This window comes from Patella vulgata, chromosome 4 (assembly GCF_932274485.2).
Source record: "Patella vulgata chromosome 4, xgPatVulg1.2, whole genome shotgun sequence".
Classification (NCBI taxonomy): domain Eukaryota; kingdom Metazoa; phylum Mollusca; class Gastropoda; family Patellidae; genus Patella; species Patella vulgata.
This window is the reverse complement of record NC_065882.2, coordinates 64,787,717-64,808,515: the sequence shown is the minus strand read 5'-3', so window position 1 is coordinate 64,808,515 and position 20,799 is coordinate 64,787,717. Positions and strand designations below refer to the sequence as shown.

The window sequence follows — 20,799 nt, the reverse complement described above, 5'->3', positions numbered from 1 at the left end:
CTAGATGCTCGTCTCCAGTTGTTTGGTTCTTCATGTAATGGGTTTGGGTTTTCAAAGAGTGATTTAGATATCTGTCTCACATTTAAAGATAAAACCTCTGAGGTAGGTATATCAACAGTTTGTATGCATATCAAGGTCTAAGAGATTATTAATTTAATCCCCTTAAAAAATTGACTATTTATTGTGTCAAATCCTGTATTGCTTTATTCATAAGATACAAGGCATTTTTATCAAATTACAGGTATTATCATATTTGGTAATGTATTTGTTAATAGTATTGAATGCTGACGTTTTTTTTAGCTCACATGTTAATATGGTCATATATTGTTGTCACCTTTGTCTGTCAGTCTGTCAAACTATTTGTAACTCTACGTTTCAGATTTGTTCATCTAACTTGTTAATATTAAGGAGAAATTCTTTACATAGCCACCTTTATGAACAAACTGACAATCGGCTGTCTGTCTCAGCTCTGAAAACTTTCTGATTTATTTCAATTTCTTGATAAATTACTGTATGAAATCAAGTTACAAAATAGGTAGTAAATCATTATGAAGTGATATAGACTTAATTCGTAGGAAAGTTAATAGTTTTTTGTTTATATAGGCTAAAATCGACAAAAAAGTGTTCAGTGAGTCACAGGCGCCATTTTGTCTGTTTACAAAATTCAATGCTTACAGATACTTGTATCTTCCTCTGAGCATTAAAGATTAAGTAATTGTGTGAGATATAGTTGTAGAACAGCAAAGCAGCACGAAAAGGCTACCTGTAGCGAGGACTACTTATTTCAACATGTCAGAGACAGAAGATAGAGAAAACTTGGACGTAAACAAGGACACGGCAGAAGACGACTTTCAAAATGGCGGCCAAAATTCACAGCAAACGGCAACAGAAAATCAAGTCAGAAGTAAGACCAGAGCAAGTAAAAAACAAACAAAGTCAAATGAAAATGATGAAATTAATGAAGGCTGGGAATGCAACATCTGTAAAAATAACTTCACAAAAAAGTCAGACAAAGTCATAGAATGTGAGTTCTGTACAAAGTACTTCTGTATACAATGTCTTGAAATGCCAGTCAAATTATATAATTCATTAACCAGTAGGATGGATATTAAATGGTTCTGCCCAAATTGCAACGAGAAAGTAGAAAAGAACTTAAAAGCCGATAGAGAAATAGAAGAGCGGTGTAGAAATTTTCTGCAAACATTTGAAAATAGACTGAAAAAACTAGAAGATAAATCAGAGAGTTTCGTCACCGCTGACGATGTAAAACGAATAGTAGCAAATGAAGTTAATGTGCCTGACAAACTCTCATCATTGACAAATAATGATAATGTACATGTACTGAGAGAAGAAATAATAAAAGAAATGAATGACAGAGAAAACAGGAAAAACAATATTATGATATTTCGGGCACCTGAGTTAAACACTAATGTGAAACAAGACCGAACATCAAATGACTTAAAAGTGATAAAAGAAATCAGAACTCAAATAAACTTAGCAATATCCGATGACGACATTGTGAGGACGTCGCGGTTGGGTAAAAAACCAGAAGATGGAACTAGCAAATTAAGGCGACCCTTGTTAGTCTCTTTTAGCAACGAGAAAGTGAAAAAAAAGTTGTTTAAAAACATTTCTAAATTACGGGATGCTACAAATGACCTTAAAGAAGTGTCAGTGGACCATGATATGACACCCAAGGAGAGAGAAGAATTTAAAACTCTAAGGGTGGAAGAGGATGAGGATGAATCTGCGGGGAAATTCATATACAGAGTAAGAGGCCCCCCCTGGAACCGTTACATAAAGAAAATGCCGAAGAAAGAGTAATCATAAGTGGTAACACTAAAACTGTGAATAATGTAAATATGTTCAAGCACAAAACAGTTCACCGCACAGCGAAATGCTACATAAAGGAAGAGCTGAAAGAAGTATAAACAACAAAACTGTGAATAATATAGATACGTTGAAGTCAAAGCACAAATCGTTTACTTGTTCCTCACAAAGTTTAAACAGAATAAGTTGTTTTTATACAAATGCTGACTGTCTTACAAATAAAATAACCGAACTTAGACTTTTTGCTGAAAACACTAAACCATATATAATTGGAATTACAGAAGTTAAACCAAAGAACCATAGATACCAGTTGACTGACTCCAAGATTGCATTAGATGGATATGAAATGTTCGGAAGTAACTTACAAAACAAGACCGGAAGAGGTGTATGCTTATACACACACAATACATTACAGGCGAATCCAGTTGAATTCAAAACAGTTTTTGTAGAGTCTGCATGGGCCAGTATCAAACTGATAGACGGTGATGAACTTTTAATAGGATGTATATACCGTAGCAGTAACGGAAGCGATGTAAACAATGAGAACCTATTAAACCTAATTCTGGAAATACACAACACAAACCATACCCATGTGCTCATCATGGGAGACTTTAACCTAGAGAGGATAAACTGGGATACATGGACCACCCCTTCAAGCGAATCCTGTATAGACTTTAAATTCATTGAGTGTATTAGAGATACCTTCCTATTTCAGCACATAACGAAACCGACCAGAGCCCGGAGAGACCATGAACCTCATATTCTAGACCTTTTACTCACAAATGAAGAAGGCATGATATCTGATATAGAACACTTAAGCCCACTTGGGAAAAACAACCATTCAATTATACAGTTCAACTTCAACTGCTATATCCAACAAGAAAATAATGAAAGAGTAAAATACTATTACGACAAGGCAAATATCAGTGAAATAAAAAAAGAACTCTCAGAAATGAAGTGGGAGGACATATTAAATATAGAAAGTATAAATGACCAGTGGAATATTTTTATGGAGATTATCATGAAAATCCAAGATAAACACGTACCTAAACGCATAGGTAGAAAGGCAGATGCAAAAAAAGGGAAAATTAACCTAGACTATAAAACGCTGGCTGCCATAAGAAAGAAGCACAGATGTTGGAAAAGGTTCATGGAAACCAGAGATGGTAAAAGATATGAAGAATACAGCAAAACAAGAAACCAAGTGAAGAGTCTTACGCGCAAGGCAGTTAAAAATAAAGAAATCGAAATAGCTAAAGAAGTTAAGAAGAACCCCAAGAAATTCTGGCAATACACACAGTCTAAAACTAAGACACGCATAGGCATATCTGATTTAAAAATGAAACCACAAAATGGGTCAGAGAGACTTACAGCTAATGATAGAGACAAGGTGAACACCCTATCCAGTTTCTTCTCAAGTGTCTATACCACCGAAGATCCTGAAAACATCCCAACAAGTAAACATAAATATGGGTGATATAGAAATTACAGAGGAAATGGTTAAAAAAAGGCTCTCTGACCTCAAAATTTGCAAATCCCCTGGTCCAGATAACATGCACCCAAGATTTCTTCATGAATTATGTGATGAGATCGCAAGACCCATATCAATCATCTTTAATAACTCAATTAAAGTCATGGATATCCCAAACGAGTGGCGCGAAGGCTGCATCACAGCACTGTTCAAAAAGGGAAATAGGAAATTGGCAGAAAACTATAGACCAGTAAGCCTTACTTGCATCTTATGTAAAGTATTGGAACATTTTATTAGAGACCATGTAGTAAACCACATGAAAACTAACCTGCTCTTTTCAACTAGACAATTTGGCTTTATCTCCGGTAGATCAACAACACTGCAACTATTACACGTACTAGACAGGTGGACCGAAATACTGGATAATGGAGGGAGCCTAGATTGTGTATACCTAGATTTCATGAAGGCGTTTGATAAAGTGCCACACCACCGTCTACTGTTGAAGCTGTCGAGTTATGGTATCTGAAGCAATATTGTAAAATGGATTAACTCGTTTCTCCAGAACAGACGACAACGTGTCAGAGTTATGAATAGTTTTTCTGACTGGACACCAGTAACTAGCGGAATCCCACAAGGCAGTGTCCTTGGACCGATATTATTTGTCATATACATCAATGATCTACCAGACAACATACAGTCAGAATATTACATGTTTGCTGATGACACAAAAGTCTTCAAAGAAATAGATGAAAAAAAGGATATGGAAATTCTACAACAAGATATGCTGGAATTAGAAAATTGGTCTAATACATGGTTACTCAAATTCCATCCTGACAAATGCAAGGTACTGACTACAGGAACGAGAACTTTACCACCATACGAATACAAGCTGTGTGACACCAAACTCAAATATACAGAGAAGGAAAAGGATATTGGGGTAATTGTTGACAATAAATTAAACTTTGAAGACCACATAAGTGAAAAAATAAATAAAACCAATAGCATAATGGGACTAATACGCCGGTCCTTCACATATCTAGACCAAACAACATTCCTACTACTGTACAAAGCACTAGTCCGCCCACAACTTGAATATGCAAATCCGGTATGGAATCCCTATAAACTTAAACATATCACAGTGATAGAAAATGTGCAGAGAAGAGCAACAAAGCTTATTCCAGGATTCAAAAACATAGGTTACAGTGATAGACTGAGGAAGCTGAAACTCCCAACACTAGCATACAGACGTACTTGTGGTGACATGATCGAGACCTATAAAATCACATCAGGAATCTATGACAATAGTCTGCCACAATTATGTCAACTACACCCAGATACAGACACAACTAAAACAAGAGGACACAGTAAAAAATTATATTTAAAAAGATCAAACAAAAATATCAGGAAGAACTTTTTCACAAATAGAGTAGTACAAATATGGAACAATCTACCTGACAGTGTAATAACAGCAAAAAGTACAAAAACATTTGAAAAACGTCTGGACAAACATTGGATTAATCAAGAACTTCTGTATGACTTCAAATCCAACCGGATTACCCAAAATAAAACAAGCGAAACCGACTATATGGATCTGAGTATAGTGGCCAACGGCTAGCGCTCAGAAGAGGATCTGTAAGTATCTGTAAGTAATCAAGCTGCTTGTGGCAATATGTTTAGTGTGTGTAAAACTATCTATTTTTTTTCGCAGGGTTTAGATTATGTACAGGTTATAAAGAATTTATCAGCTAAGTTGGAACGTCATGATGGTTTACGTAGTATAACGGCTATTACAACAGCTAAAGTACCAATAGTTAAGTTCCGTCATAGACAGAGTGGTTTAGAGGGTGATATTAGTTTATATAATACATTGGTAAGTATATTTAGAAATATATATCTTAATCATACAGACATTCTAACGAAGAATCAGAAATTGATAATCATTACAAAATTAGATATAATTTTATTTATTTCTATGTCTATGATGCAGTGTATGGAAATGATGCAATTAGTAAAAAATCGAAATTGCTTATTCTATAATCTTGCATAATTTTTATTCGTTTTTCCTGTATTTTAAAATCTCAGGCCCAACATAACACAACATTGTTAGAAATGTACTCCAGTATAGATGAAAGAGTTTCAATACTTGGTTATGCTTTAAAAGTTTTTGCTAAGGTAAGTTTGCTTATTCTGTAATTATTGTCTTTTTGGTGGTGAATCCTGTGAATGCAAGTATAAAACACATGTTAAACCAAGCATCCTCTCACGGAAATATTCTGGGTGAAATATTATTGGCTCAGAAACAGAGTAAGTGAATATTGTACGTTGTCAAATCATCCTGTGATGGCCTCTTTTTTTTATTTTAAAAACAAAACAAGTTTGACAGAATCCACTATCATTTACAGTAAAGACAAGCGTGTGACTTCAACACAGCACCACTAATTATGCAGCAGTTAGGACACGTGAGACTCAACATAATCTGGTTACTTTGTGGATTTTTAATAAATGTATTATGTTATGTTGTCTCATTAACTCTGTCTATATTTCAAATTCAATGTGTAATTTGAATTCGTCAAATATTGTATATTATCTGTTTGTATATTATTGTTCAAGGTGTGTGAAATAGGAGATGCTTCTAAAGGTAGTTTATCATCATATGCATATGTACTGATGTTATTACATTATTTACAACAAGTTGAACCACCTGTTATACCTGTATTACAAGAGGTAAGTTATATATATTCTAGATATTAGATGATGCAGGATAGTGCAGATACAGGATCAGGTTTTAATTTTAATTATATTTTGAGATTGTAGACATTAATAAATCAGAACAATGCACTAATATTGTCTGCCGGTATATCTCCTCCATTATTTGCTTTGCAGACAAACAGCTCCTTTTACTTAATTAAAATTCTTTTCAATGATGCCAATATTGATATATGTATGGAAGGCAAAAACCCATCATAGTTTAGTTTAACTAGTTTTATTTGTATTAATTAAAGTTTTATAGCAAATTTATTGTATTGTAATCTTCTATTTAATTTTATTTTCAGCTCCATACTGGTAAGAAACCTGAATTAATTATAGAAGGTTGGAATGTTTGGTTTTATGATGATTTTAAAACATTGGTAAGACTACATTTATTGAGTAATTTTGAATAGTTTTATTCAATGAAAAGAAGGCATGTTATACGGAAATAAACTTAGAGTGCTAGTTTTCAGTCTACAGTTTGCACATATAACCACAATTATCTCACCTTGTACACATAACTTGCAGTTTGTACTCAATTTACTAAGGCCATGCAAAAGAAATATTCTAGTTCTTAGATACTGGTAACTCTTTTAAAGTATGCAACCTTCATAAATGACACTGGACAATTCCTGTAAATATCACAATTAAATTGATGATGAAATAAATGTAGAGCCTTGAAATGTGATGATTGTAAAAAGTCATTTTGTCTGATTGATCCTTCAAAATACTAAATCAAATTGTTTGGAAGGATGTCTAAGAACCAGAATATTTGACCCAATTAATAAAATGTAGAGAATAACAAATATATCGTGTTGATATTTTAGCGTAATGTATGGCCAGGATATGGAAAGAACACTCAGAGTATAGGAGAGTTATGGCTTGGTCTATTTAAGTATTATAGTGAATTCCCAGTTAAAGATAATGTTATTACCATTAGACAGAAGGGACCATTATCACGATTTGAAAAATTATGGAATGGAGAATGTTTGGCGATAGAAGGTTAGATAAAATGGTTTATTTAAAATTCATTAAACTACCCTTCCTTTGTTTATACTATACTGTAGTAAAGGGTGTATATGTTTTGTTCTTTATTTGATCAGTTTGTGGTTTGGGAAATCTTAGATTTATCCGCATTATTGTCATCTTCAAAACCATCATTATTATTGATTATGTCTATTTTCATTATTTCAGATCCCTTTGATTTGAGTCATAATCTTGGAGGAGGTCTTTCAAAGAAAAGTGAGTGCTGTTATATTTTGGTCATTGGCAATTACATTCAAGATAGTAGGAGATAGATTTGCATGGTTTTTCACCTGAATTAAATATTAGGAATCTGGTTAGATTTGAAATCAACATGACTTTATTGAATAATATTTATTTTTCAGTGAATAATTACATATTCCATGCTTTAATTCATGCTAGAGAACTATATGGAACACCATTTGAAACACTTCCAAACATAGTAGCTAATTATAGTTCACCAGCAGTAAGTAATCTACATGTAACTATAGTAACATACTACTGAAAACATATTTATTTTTGTATAAGAAAAATGGTTAGTTAATGACAAAGGATAGATAAATCACTAAGTGTAATTTATTAATAAATCAACAGTGTGTTTGTTTATTTTTCACACTATGTACATCAGAATAGAATGATTAGAGATAATGACAAAGGATAGATAAAGCACTAAGAGTAATTTATTAATAAATCAACAGTGTTTTAATTTATTTTATTATTTTTCACACTATGTACATCAGAATAGAATGAATAGATAATCAATTAATTGTGGCATTATTCTTTTTTAGGAAAAATATTAGATGAAACACAAAACTTGTATGGAATATAATTACTGATTTTAATAGAACCAACACGATTCCCTTGTCAAACACAGTAATTATTCAAACGTTGATCCTATTAAATTAAGTAATTATGTTCCTTAAAATATTTGTGTGTTTGTTTAGTGTGACCAATTACTAAAATGACGCTTAAACTATTTATAGGGAAAAATATTGTTTGTGATGTAATAAACATTGTAGTTTTCACTTGTAGTTAGAAAAGAATACCAACCAATGTTTTCTTTCAGATTTACACATCTCTTTTTTATGAATATATTTTTTTAGGACTATTTCTTTGATCCACAATTATTAACAGAGGGTCGACCTCCTAATGATAGGGGCTGTAGAGAATGTGGTAAAATTGGTCATATAGCTAAGAAATGTCCACAACATTTAAAAAATGTACAAAGAAAAAAAGAAAGGTGATATGACTGTATTTTCATCTTGATACGAATGGGGATTAATGTCTTGTCAATACCTTACTTTGGTCATTTTGAGACTAACATATAGAAATTTTCATTTCAAAGTGCAGTGTATGGGGAAAGAATTTTGCCTGGACTGGCATTTCAACCTACTCTTCTTCAGGGTTCTTTAACATGCAAGTCAATGTTTACATTTTTCACCCCACACCGAACGACTAAATTCACTTTCCTTGTGAGCCCCCACACCCTGACACTTTCCTTGTGCTTTACAAAGAAGTGTTTTCAATTAACTGACTGATTTGTCTTGTGATTACATTCATTCTCAATATATTTTTTTCAACAGGGAGGCTAGACAAAGAGAACTAAAACAGCAGAAGCAACAACAAGATCAGAATCACCATGGTGATTTACCTCGAGATGAACATAATGATAGAAATGGTCATAGACATACTCCAAATAGAGAGCCACGTAGAAGAAATAATTCATATAATGAATATTCTAGAGATAGAACACCACTTCTACCGACTTCAGGTTAATAAATTAAAATCTTTGATATTTGATTTGGTCTGATGTATGTGTTTTGAAATATGGATATCCTACTACATTACATATTGTACAGCCAATTTCAACATTTCGTCACTTTATTGTTCTGACATCAACACCATTTTAGCACTTTACTTTCATCTAAATCAAGGGATCCTACTATATTTGTATTATTTAGTAATAGTGTGTTATGACAGTTAAACAAGATAGGAAATTCCTGGTTTTTCAGAAAGGTTTGTTTTAAAAACGACTCATTGTTCTCCATTATCTTCTTGTTTCCACTTGTGTGGGGTTTAGAAAATTGGAGAAAACCTTGATTGGATGTTGATAGACGAATCTATGCCTTATGCCAGGTTCCCACTGTCGTGCGATACGTTACAATGGAATTGTTCCTACTGAGTCCACGATCTGCTGTGTTTTGATACTTTCGGATACGTATTGATACAGTCGACACGATTGCTACGACTGACCTCATTACATGATAAGGCCTGATAAGATCACTACGATTAAAACCACGATTTCAATCGTAGCACGAATCGTGATAGTGGGAACCTAGTATTAGCAAGAAATAGAACAAGTCTGCTTCAGAAAAATGTTATGGCTAATCATCTAAATACATGTAGTGATAATGAATGAAAATTTACAGACACCTAAGGTACTTATCTCTAAATGACAAAATGTCAAATATACTGTGAATGCTAGAGATTTTACAGTTGCCAGTACATTAAATAATTAGTTTGTTAATGTTCTTCCTGTGTAAAAACAAAGCCAGTAAGTAATCATATAGAAAATTATCTGATTTTATTTTTTATATATGTTAAATTTTGTAGTTATAAGAACAAGAAATGATTCACATCCTGGTAACCGTCCATCACCACAACCTCTAATGGATATGGTAATAGATAATGGTAATAACATGAGCAGTCATCAAATGCAGTCATCACCTTATAATATACATCAGGTAATAATTGAAAATATTATAGACTAAAACACATACTCATTACCTACATCCAACCTTGTGGGTTTTCTCTGGGTCCTCCAGTTTCCTCCCACTGCTAAAGACCCCTACGCGCAAGCAAATTATTGAAATAACATTTTGAACCATATGATAGAACCGAAATACCTAGTTTGTGAACATTAATCTCTCTCTCTCTCTCTCTCTCTCTCTCTCTCAGATCATAATGTCTGTTGTCATTGAGTCAAGTGGCTTGGTTTCAATTTCCAGCTTGTACATGACAAGTAGAAGGGTCACCTGTCCAACCATACTCCAGTTTCCTTCCACTACTAAAGATCCCTATGCGAAAGTGAATTATTGAAATTGAATTGCACCATATGTTAATCCCAGAATAACCTGATTTGTGTCGAGTGGACGTTAAACCCCATTTCTGTCTCACAATCTAACACAGGTTGGATTATTGAGCTAAAAATCTGGCCAATTTTCAAAGGATCTGGAATTTTGTAGTTCTTTTACACATGGCTAATGACTCCTGTTGTATATATTTACTACCATTGAAATAATGATGAAATTGATAGTGAATTTGAATAGAATTTCTAAAAGCTTGCACAGACGTTTTGGAAAAAAGTTAAAGTGAGGTTGTGAGAATCTTTATAGATGCATCATGTAAGAGCTAAATTGACCTATTGCAGGTTTTTATTTTGGCTTTAGGCATTTATTCACATGACAAGTCTATCATTAACTCTCTAGAACATCAGATGGTCAAGATTTAAATGGATTAGAACACCCGTGAGATTTAATGTTTGAATGGATAATTGAGACTTAGTCTTGATTGTCAAGTACCATTGGTAAGATAATAAACATCTGCAAACACTCAAAACCTCGTTCATAATAAAGTAACTTTCTATTTTTGAACTATTATAGCAAGGAAGACAAGCTCTTTATCTAAATCTTACATAATGCTGGTTTAAGCTTTAGACTTGTATTAAGTGAAAAAATATCAACATGGGCTAACATTGATAACTTAATATTATAAATATTCTCTTAGGTTTCAAACTCAAGTCCAGAGCAGCACCATATACCTAATAACAGTACTAATACGGTCAATAACAACCCTCTGTCTAACCAACAATCTGTAACACCAACAGGAACTTATGTCACTACTTCTGGTGGTTGTCGCGTTTTTCTTCCGTCAAATACAACTCCCCAACAATTTACACAATCGTCACCGCAAGCTAATATACCCTATAGTTTATCAAGGCCTTCATTTCCTACCATGACATATGGATATCAGTCGACAAGTGCCACCTCACAACCAGTTCAACCAAATCAGGTATCAGAACTATTTTGTCTGCTTTGGTGTGCTTGCTTGAATCATTTAATTTTATCAACCAATAAAATTCAAAATGAACAACTTTTGTAAAAGTGTCTTGTAATATCTTAATTTTTTTAATTTAGATTGCTATATTCCTAGCAAATTTACCCAGTATTGTATCACATGAGAAAATTTAGAAATATTAGTCTGTGGGTCACAGATTATAATATAACATTGCAACAGATTTTGTTAAATAATTAAATATAATAGCTCTGTTAGTATCCAAGAAATCGATCAAGTATATAACAATATGTACATATTTGTTTTGTTGATAAGGTTTTAACAACACCATTCTGTTCCATTCAGTGCTTTGCAAATTTATATTTTCATTGACTTGTTTGTTAGCATGTTAATTTGTCAGCATCTGTCATAGGTGTATATGAATTCTGCATGCAAACAATGTAGGGTTGGGCTATATGCTGATATATCATATGAAAATCAATATTGTTAGTAATATCTAACAGTTTCAAAAATATTGAAATACCCCAAATACTGTTATTATTGTGATAAATTGCTATTATGATTATAAAATAACTATTTATCATCAAGATTTATAGTAAATAGATCAATCAATGAAACATTGTTTTAAACAAGTATTTTCAACATTATAGCCATCCAACATTTCGTTTTGTTAATCAATAGTGATCTAAGCCAATTTTATTTACGAGAAAGTACTGGACTGAAAGCAAAAAGTCTATGACACTAGCCTACTCCCTCGTACATTACAATATTGCCAAGTCACTAAATTCAATTTAATCAAGCGATCATTTACCCCTTTCACACATGTGCGTACACACTATGATACAATAATGACAATAGGCTCCAATTAAAACTGTGACATGGATGGGTTTAGGGTAAAACCTAAGATAGCCAATCAAAGAAATGCCAATGGCTTTCTACCTTAAGTTTGAAGCACAATGATTGCACAGTTTGATTAGTTTTACTACTTTAAAATATATCAGTGATACATGCCTGTATTGTGATATGTTATTATTGCAGTATTTTTGTTTGTTTGCAATATTGCCCAACCCTAAAAGAATGTATTTGGTCAGGTGTTGTATATTTATTGTAGGTGGTTATTAAGATGTTACAACAACCCCATATTATGTACTTGCAGGTTTTCATTTTATTATCATCATTTGTTTTCTGAATTTGCTTCAATATTTTTTAATTTGTTGAATATTTTTGCTTTTGCCAGTCCTAACAGCTTATTGTATGTGGTATGTTAAACCATCCAGACTAATGTATGCATTCACATTTCACATGTACCAGGAAATTTAAACATACATTATGCAAGAGCTAAATCTGCCTATTGCAAGTCTTCATTTAGGCTTCAGATGTTATAGAGATTTTTAATTAGACCTTTATTTACATGACAAGCTCAAAATCAACTCTGTTGACCATCAGATGGCTTGGATACAGCTTGAATGTAAACAGTCTTCCATTTAAAATTAAATCAAGAAATGGCCATCCAAGCTAACGTTTACCTTTATTCACTGATGTAACTACCGGAAACTGGTGATGAAAGGCCTGCCAAGCGAGGCTACCATAGCCATTGAGAATGTTACTTGATAATCGAGAATATGAAGGTCGAGTTATTGTCTGTCAACCAAACGATCCGCAATTCTTGTAGACGGTGCGGACACAGTTGATGCCTATTTCTAGTCCAACCTTCCAAGAGTGACAACTCTGTTCAGAATAAAGTCATTTGACTGAAATTTTCAATATTTTCCCTTTTAATCATCTATTTTTGAATTATTATAGTAAGAATGGCCAACTCTTTATTAAACTCTTAACTAATGTATTTTTAATTAGGCTCTCTTATTTTGTAAAAATGTTAGATGATATGTAATCCATGATCCAAGTCTTTAATTTTCATGTCATATTAACGTTTCATTGTCATACTTTGCTTTCCCTCATTTTGTAGAGTCTAGTCACAGAAATGCCTATACAAATTATTTGGCTTTTAAATACAGTTGCTACATTATCTTTACCTCTTACTGTTACTGTTTAATAATTTGGTTCCCTTGAGAGTACCTTATTTCTGTTGAACTCCTAGCTGTAAATATAAACTTAATTGAACAGCGCTAGTAGAAACCTCAATGACAACTATTTATAGACCATTATCATGAATTTCAAAACGTTTTGAATTTTTAGAAATAAAAATATTTTCTTCTTATTTTTGATGTCTATTTCAATGTATTGTAGCATAATGTGATAGTTACATCAATACAACTTTAATATAATAAATGTTATTCATCTATTTCATGTGAATAATGTCCTTGTTAGAACTAGAGTTAAATAAAACACAGTTATAGAATGGTGAATACAAATAATGTGATCTTATACATGTACACATGTAGTACACAATCTTTTATAAACTGTTTTAATTAATAAACTAGCCTTATTTACATTGACCTAATATTACCATTATGTTCAGATTGCTTTTAAGATTATTTTATATTTTCAGCCCATGCCTCATCATCAAGGACCAAATGGCAGCCAAAATTTTAATATTAGAAATAACACACCTCCTCGACATAAAAGTAAGTGATATGATTATTGAATAAAGAAATATTTTAGTGACTGATGTTCTAGGTTTCAAACTTTTGAATCCCTGTATAGGCCAAGAAGAAACTTCAGGATAATTCAAATCCTGACTTTCAGATGGAATGTACAACTGAGACGTAACAAGGATGGAAAAATCCTTACCAAATCAGAGAAATAGCACTACAGATGGAGGGATCGTTTCAGTAACTTATTAAAGCCACACCACCATAACATCTCTTAATATCAATCTACCAATTGAGGCTCTAAAAAGATGTATGGAACTACAAGAGTGAAAGATGGGCTACTGTTTAAAATTACCAAAGAAGGGAGGGAGACCTTACCAACTGTCAAAACTGTTTAGTGGCTAGTCATCGACCAGTCCCTAAAATGGCAGTCACCACTTTATGTAAACTTTGTTGATTCCAAACAGACTTAGTACTGCAATATTATACTATTCCCATTAAGATTGTCAACCATATCCAGAAAATATATAAAGAAAGAACCTGCCACGTGAGCTATAATATAGATACCATAGGCTTAGTAAAAGTACCCTTGGTGTTTGGCAAAATTTCCCTCATAGCTGCATAGTTATGTCCTTCTTCATTATCCCAGTTGATACAGAAAAGTAGTACGTTAGAGTCCATTTCAGTGATCTGGGATGTAAAAACAACAACAGCTCCTTGAGGATTGATGCAGATGATGTTGGACTTTAGTGTACACTCGTCAACAAATGATGATAAAGACAAAGAGTCTGTAATTAGATTCTGCGGGTGAAGGCCAAATTAGATGATCTGATCAACATTGATGGATGCATTGTAGAATAAATTCTCTTACCTGTCTGATAAAACTAGGGATAATGGGAAGAATGTTACAGGATTTCTAAAGCCTGTGCGTCAGTTACCATACAACCAGTGTGAAGAATCAACATTTATCTAAAAAATCAAACTTGAGGAACTTCTCATAGAATGGTCTGATCTCATCTTAACCAGGAAATGTGGGAAAGAACAAACCCAAATTTTAATCAAAGAATGCAAGTGACAATGGATTCAAATACCTTCACTACCATCATCATACACTAGAATGGAACTCTCAAGACCAGCGAAACCAAGAACCATCTAGTGACAAACAGTAATGTATTCATGGCATAGAAAACTAGGTAAAAAAGCTGTTTTGGGGCAAAATGTTAGACTTGTATCCATAATTTCATTTTAGTCTCAGAATGATATAGGTAATGTGTAATTGAGATGGAAGACTTTCAAACATTGAATGTAAGGATTCTGCACCGATCCTCATAGTAATACACAACCACATGGTTAAAGCTTTACCTATCTACCCACCTTGAAATTAAGTTAAATTTTAACATCAAAATTAGATATATCTTCCATTATTATACCTAAAATTGTTTTATCATTGTAGATTATTATGTAAATCAAAGTGTAAGGAACACACAAGGTAGACCACAGTGAATTGTTGAGGTGAGTTACAGTTTTATTTTACATTTTATATATTGGGGGAATGGATCAGGTGAATCATGTACATAATAGATATGAATATGATGTCTGTATGGTGGAGCTAGGGTGGCTCGTGGCAGGGCAATGGCTCTCTTACCTGGAGGTCCAGGGTTATATCCCTGTGGGGGACGTGAAAGTTCCTCAGGATTTTCCAGTGTGGTTTCCTCTTGTCAATTGTATATAATGGAGGGCCTTGTAAGGAACAGCATCTGGTCGTTCGGATGGGACAAAAAATCAGTTCAATGTGAACATTTGCGTGCACATAGTAGTACACTGTATGGTGTGTGTCTGTCTTCATTAGCCCATATGGAGCAGAAAAGTAGGATGTTAAACCCCATTTCATTTCATCTGTATAATATATAACAAATCTAAATGTCCTGCCTAACTGAACAATTGAATATTAATTTTTGCAGTAATTAATAAAATGTTTTCATGTGTAATATCAATATATCTTTATTATTTTTTACAGATTCCTTGAAGTTTTATTTTTAAAAATTTATAAGATGATAAAGTATTTGTTGTATACAATCATGGGATCTTATTTTATCATGATAGTTTTTATATGTGTCTTTAGAGTCGTGTTACATAGTTATTAGTGGTACTTATTTACATGTATATATCATATTTCTATATCATTACATTGTCTAAATGTGTATATCCTAGTTATTTACTATATATTGATATACCTAGTAAGTGATACTGGTTTCTATCATTTTCATGCTCTATATAATCTGTTACATATTAGTTCATTCTCTTAAAACATCTCACAAATCACATCAAATTTTCACTATTATACAGGCCTACACACTACTTAAAATTGAAATGTGGGGTGCTTTATCATATGTAACTTGCCCTGACCAAATGAGACAAAAAATTAAAATACTACTATGCATCAGTTAAATTATGTATTATAAGAGCTTTAAAATTGAAATTGGTCCAGTTATTTAGTTTTGAAGTTGGTATACACCATAGTATTAATTTTAAAGAAAAAAATTACTAAAACAAAGCAATACTTCCAGTGGCGGCGCCAGCAGTCGGTGATTGGAGGGGCAAAGCTGGGGCAAAGTCCAAGGTTAAGGGGGCAAACAAAGGCACGAGCTTCAACTAGGGGTAAATTTTGAAAAACAGGTTGCCGGAAATGCAGCCTGGAAGTATTTCAGGCACTGATCGATGAGGTAAAGTGTCAAACGAACAGACTTGCGAATCACGACGAAGCCCACTCACGAGCGTCAAAGTAGGGAGTCCTCCCCCAGAAAATTTTGAAAAATAGACTGCCGGAAATGCTGTCTTACAGTATTCTGTCAGGCACCGATCGTCGAGATAAATAGATCTGCCCAGATACCGTTCATCGCCTGATTACCAATTTATCCGACTAGAGAACAAAATGTCAAACGAACGGACTTGTGAACCTCAACAAATTCCCCTTGTGAGCGCCAAAGTAGCGAGTCTATTGGGGACCTCGCCAAGAAAATTTTGAAAAATAGACTGTCGGAAATGCTCTACAACATGCAAGTTTATGACTGAGTGGGGATGTGGGATTTATTCACCGTAGAAGTTATTGATACGTATCACAAATACTTTTTTTTATTTTCTAAAATTATTGGGGGGGGGGGGGCAAACAGAAGGCAGACCCCTGGCGCCGCCACTGAATACTTTATACTTTGTTTATACTTTGTTGGAAATACTAGATGTTTTTACACATCGGAGAGAAATCATAGCTACGCAACAGACACCTCACCAGACAGTTTTGCATATAAACACAAGTCAGATTTTCTGAGGTGTTATCTGTAGTAAAACCCATTGACAAAAGTTCAAAAAGGCTTTCTGACTTTCAACAGTCAAAAATGTATCCACCCCTGGTCTTTTTCAACAAATGTCTTTACATACTACATGTGTTTTAGTTTTTATTGTAATGTCATGGTTAGTTTTTAAGAAAATTCCAGGAAGGAATCATGACTTGAAAGACATACAGGACAAAAATATAGGCTTTAGGCTGGAGTTTATCATCCCCACTAGAGTTTATTGTCTGAACAAGGCTTTAAGCTGGTGTTTTATCATCTGCTTTAGACTACAGGTATTATCAGAACATGTCATTACAGTACAGAGTATCTTCTAAACTAGGCTTCAGACTACAGAATCTCATCTGAACTAGTCTTTAGAATACAGGGTATTATTTGAACATGGCTTTAGAATACAGAGTATAATCTAATGTAAACCTTGCCTTAGCCTGCTAGCTAAAGATGTTCATTCATGTGTACGCAGGTGTTGGTTTGACCCGATTTTCATAGGATCATTTATCATTGTGTATATATATATATATATGCATGTATTCATGTTCCCACCTTTAATATTCATGTCATATTCAATATACATTGACTTAACATTTTTATTGTTTATGAATAAAATTCTAGAAAGAAGTGATATGATTGACTCAAATTTGAATCACTAATTTCACAAAATTGCAAGTGGGGAGTAAACCTAAAGGTTGATACAAATTAATCATGTGATTATTATTCTTACTTGGAATTATCAAATGATCTGTATATATTTGTAAACAAAAAAACTTTTTTTTCTTTTATCATCAATTGTTATGACATCCATTGCTTTTTGTTCTTAGTGTGTTTTGTTAAACTTATATTTCATGATCATTTATAACTATGTATATATATTTTAAAATACAGAGTATTCATAAGCTTATAAACTCTATATGTGAAGATTGTAAATCAAGTTTTAACAGAGCTCATTTATATGTCTAAAGATAAGTGAATATTTTGTAAACACAGCATTGTTTTTGTATGAAATCGGGTAGTATGTAAATTCTTCTATTTAGTAAGTTGCAAATCTTAATGTGTTTATTTTATGTGTGCTCTGAATTCTTTATATCAAGACTTTTTTGTGAAAATGAAAATTTGTGTGGATATATTTGCTATTAAATTCTAAAGACCGTAATTAAGGGTCTGTGCTAGTCTCACTTTAAAATAATGTCATATAGATTCTACCATCATTTATTCTGATCTGTAATCAGAGGGTTGTCCACTGCAAATCATCAGAACATCCATGCAGAATACTAATCCAGGGGCCATTGATATTAATTAAGGAACAAAAACATTTTTGATTGAATCATTTACATGGATACCTGCAAGACAGAAATAATGAGGTATGTAATTGGATTAGTAACAGATAGACATTATATCCATATGATTATATAGACAGTTATTTTATGAATTAAAGCTTAGTTGTGTAGAGCTGTTTATGACTATTCCAAGAATGATATTTTAATTGAGATTTAGATATCTTTTAGCTTGTTTTTTGTTATATTATTTTCATTTAATTGGTTTAGAATATCCACAAATTTTATTGTTTTCTATTACATAGGGATGTGTATAATTTTGTCATAAACCTTCTTTGTAAAATTGTTATAGAAATATTGAAGTAATAATGAGGAAAACCCCCCAAAAATGATTATGAAAAAAGAAAATGGATTTGTGTTTGGTATTTCTTATATCTACTCAAGATCGTGAATCAGGGTACATTGTATTCAGTGCATTTTGTCATAATGTGATAATTCTAAAATGGATTGGCTTAAACTTCATGTTGTTTCTTCTAGCCAATAATGATTCACAATCTGTGAAATTTTATTACCAAGCATCCATTGCATATTGATTAGCATTAATTACTTGAAGGAAGGCAGCACATTATATCAAAATATACTGTGGTAAAATGATTTACAATAGCAAACATAATCAACATACAAAAACGACCCTTGAAGGTCTTTTAAGGTAGGCTACAATGCGGGCGTGCTTTTGTGGGTGAAGGGTGTTAAATCATTTCCAGTAATAATGTATCTGAACAAGGGAAAATTTTGCCACAACAGAGGCATTACCGGTCATCATTCGCAGAATTACCCCGGGCATTTTGCCCAATACTTTTGTTGTTTTAATAGGTTCTGATATCCAGTATTTAACATACACCTTGTTCACCAATCTGATTAAAATACAGATCTATATTTCTTTTCATTTTTTTTATTAATTTTTTTTTTATATACTTTCGATGGCCTAGCTACATGAAGATCTGACCAGTTGTAGTAAAAGGTCGCGTCAGAGGTCGTACGAACAGTTATTCCGGGCATAGAACATACCCCAAAGATCAAACTAAAAAATATTTGTATTCACTCGACCAAAACATGACCAATAGTAAGATTCTGAAATCTAACGATTGATTAAATGATAAAAAAAAATTGAAAATAATATATTGTTTTAACGTTTTCGCGAGATGGTAAACGGGGATAGGGTGGATGATTGAGGTCTCAACTATCTTTTGTCCAAGCAGGTGTTTTAAAATCTTGTAAATGTAATACACGGTACACGTTGTTGAATTTTTGTGACAATTCCAAGTTTGTCTTTCAATAATACATTTTCTAGTTGGACACTATAATCTTCAATCCAACGAATAGTCGACTAATCCGTCTTCCAAAAAAATGTGTTCATTCGGAATACTATAATATCGTTCGTACCATATTCATACTTTCTGATTGTTTGCTGTCATCGCGGGGAATGAAGTCAGTAAAGAATGATTGCCAAAGCGGCCAAACTTAATTTGTTGCTTGAATATGTATAGGGGTCTATATCTAATAAAAATAAACATTTAAATTTATTTGCCACCAGAAAACCTAAAATTAAAATTATATTGTCGAAGAAGAAAGGTAATATCTAGCTTGACTCTCAATCCTTTTCTGTGAATGGAATACTGTTTATTAAAAAAAAAAATTATATTATTGGTAGTCCTTTCAATTTGATATTATTTCGTTTTATGAATTGATATGCAATATATTATTTAATTTAACAATTCACACGGTACTCCCGTGCTTCCCTTTTTAAAACTCCTTTATTTGTGTAACATTATTTGTGAGCTTTATTTATACACAGACGTAGGAAACAATGATGGCGGTTCTTTTTCGTGTGTCTGACCAAAGAATTAAAGTGAAGCAGACTGATTTTAACTGAAGCGCTACACAATACCAATTCTATGCACGTTTTATGTCCATATTGATTTTATGTCGACCTACAAGTAATTGAATTTTGTTTCTGAATCGACTTGTCTTGATATTGTTAGATAACTATAAAGATGACAGATACCCTATATACACACACTAATATTTTCAATTTGATCAATACCGGTTCTAATTTTTATATATAAATTGAAAATATAAATACAGGGGGTAAAGCATATTAATATTTCTTCTTTTTTTAAAAAAAATAGTCTCTGACACAGAAAGCGAATTGTGATAAGAAACAAACTTTGTAAGTTAAAAGAAACGTACTATTTGATATTAATTGAGTAGAGTCCGGTTCATTCCAATGGGAATCATTACACAATTCATTTAAAAAAACATAACGATGTTATTAATTCCATTCCATAATCCAGATATTTTTTTTCAAGATAGGTGACTACTAATTAAGATTGGTTGAATAATGTTTTCTTTACAATCTTAAGGAAAAATCAAAAGTTTGTCAAGATATTATTGTCTGCTCTACAAATACAGTAACTAAATGA

General features: G+C 32.8%; 1 protein-coding gene across 3 annotated transcripts in view; it reads left to right on the top strand.

The window, feature by feature from the left end:
• LOC126817511 (terminal uridylyltransferase 7) overlaps positions 1 to 20,340 on the top strand; it is a 32,093-nt gene extending 11,753 nt beyond the window's left edge. Inside the window, exons 15-30 of one of the 3 annotated variants that reach the window (XM_050544524.2) lie at positions 5 to 102; positions 5,010 to 5,171; positions 5,384 to 5,473; positions 5,912 to 6,025; positions 6,355 to 6,429; positions 6,877 to 7,051; positions 7,244 to 7,291; positions 7,438 to 7,538; positions 8,176 to 8,312; positions 8,656 to 8,843; positions 9,686 to 9,816; positions 10,859 to 11,143; positions 12,258 to 12,302; positions 13,656 to 13,731; positions 15,152 to 15,210; positions 15,716 to 20,339. In XM_050544524.2, the coding sequence (XP_050400481.1) occupies positions 5 to 102; positions 5,010 to 5,171; positions 5,384 to 5,473; positions 5,912 to 6,025; positions 6,355 to 6,429; positions 6,877 to 7,051; positions 7,244 to 7,291; positions 7,438 to 7,538; positions 8,176 to 8,312; positions 8,656 to 8,843; positions 9,686 to 9,816; positions 10,859 to 11,143; positions 12,258 to 12,302; positions 13,656 to 13,731; positions 15,152 to 15,201 (1,775 nt within the window). In that variant the 3' untranslated portion in view covers positions 15,202 to 15,210; positions 15,716 to 20,339. Of the gene's footprint in view, positions 1 to 4; positions 103 to 5,009; positions 5,172 to 5,383; positions 5,474 to 5,911; positions 6,026 to 6,354; positions 6,430 to 6,876; positions 7,052 to 7,243; positions 7,292 to 7,437; positions 7,539 to 8,175; positions 8,313 to 8,655; positions 8,844 to 9,685; positions 9,817 to 10,858; positions 11,144 to 12,257; positions 12,303 to 13,655; positions 13,732 to 15,151; positions 15,211 to 15,715 lie in introns of all 3 variants that reach the window. The other 2 variants (XM_050544525.2, XM_050544526.2) reach the window with 2 other exon arrangements.
• Positions 20,341 to 20,799: the final 459 nt, after the last annotated feature.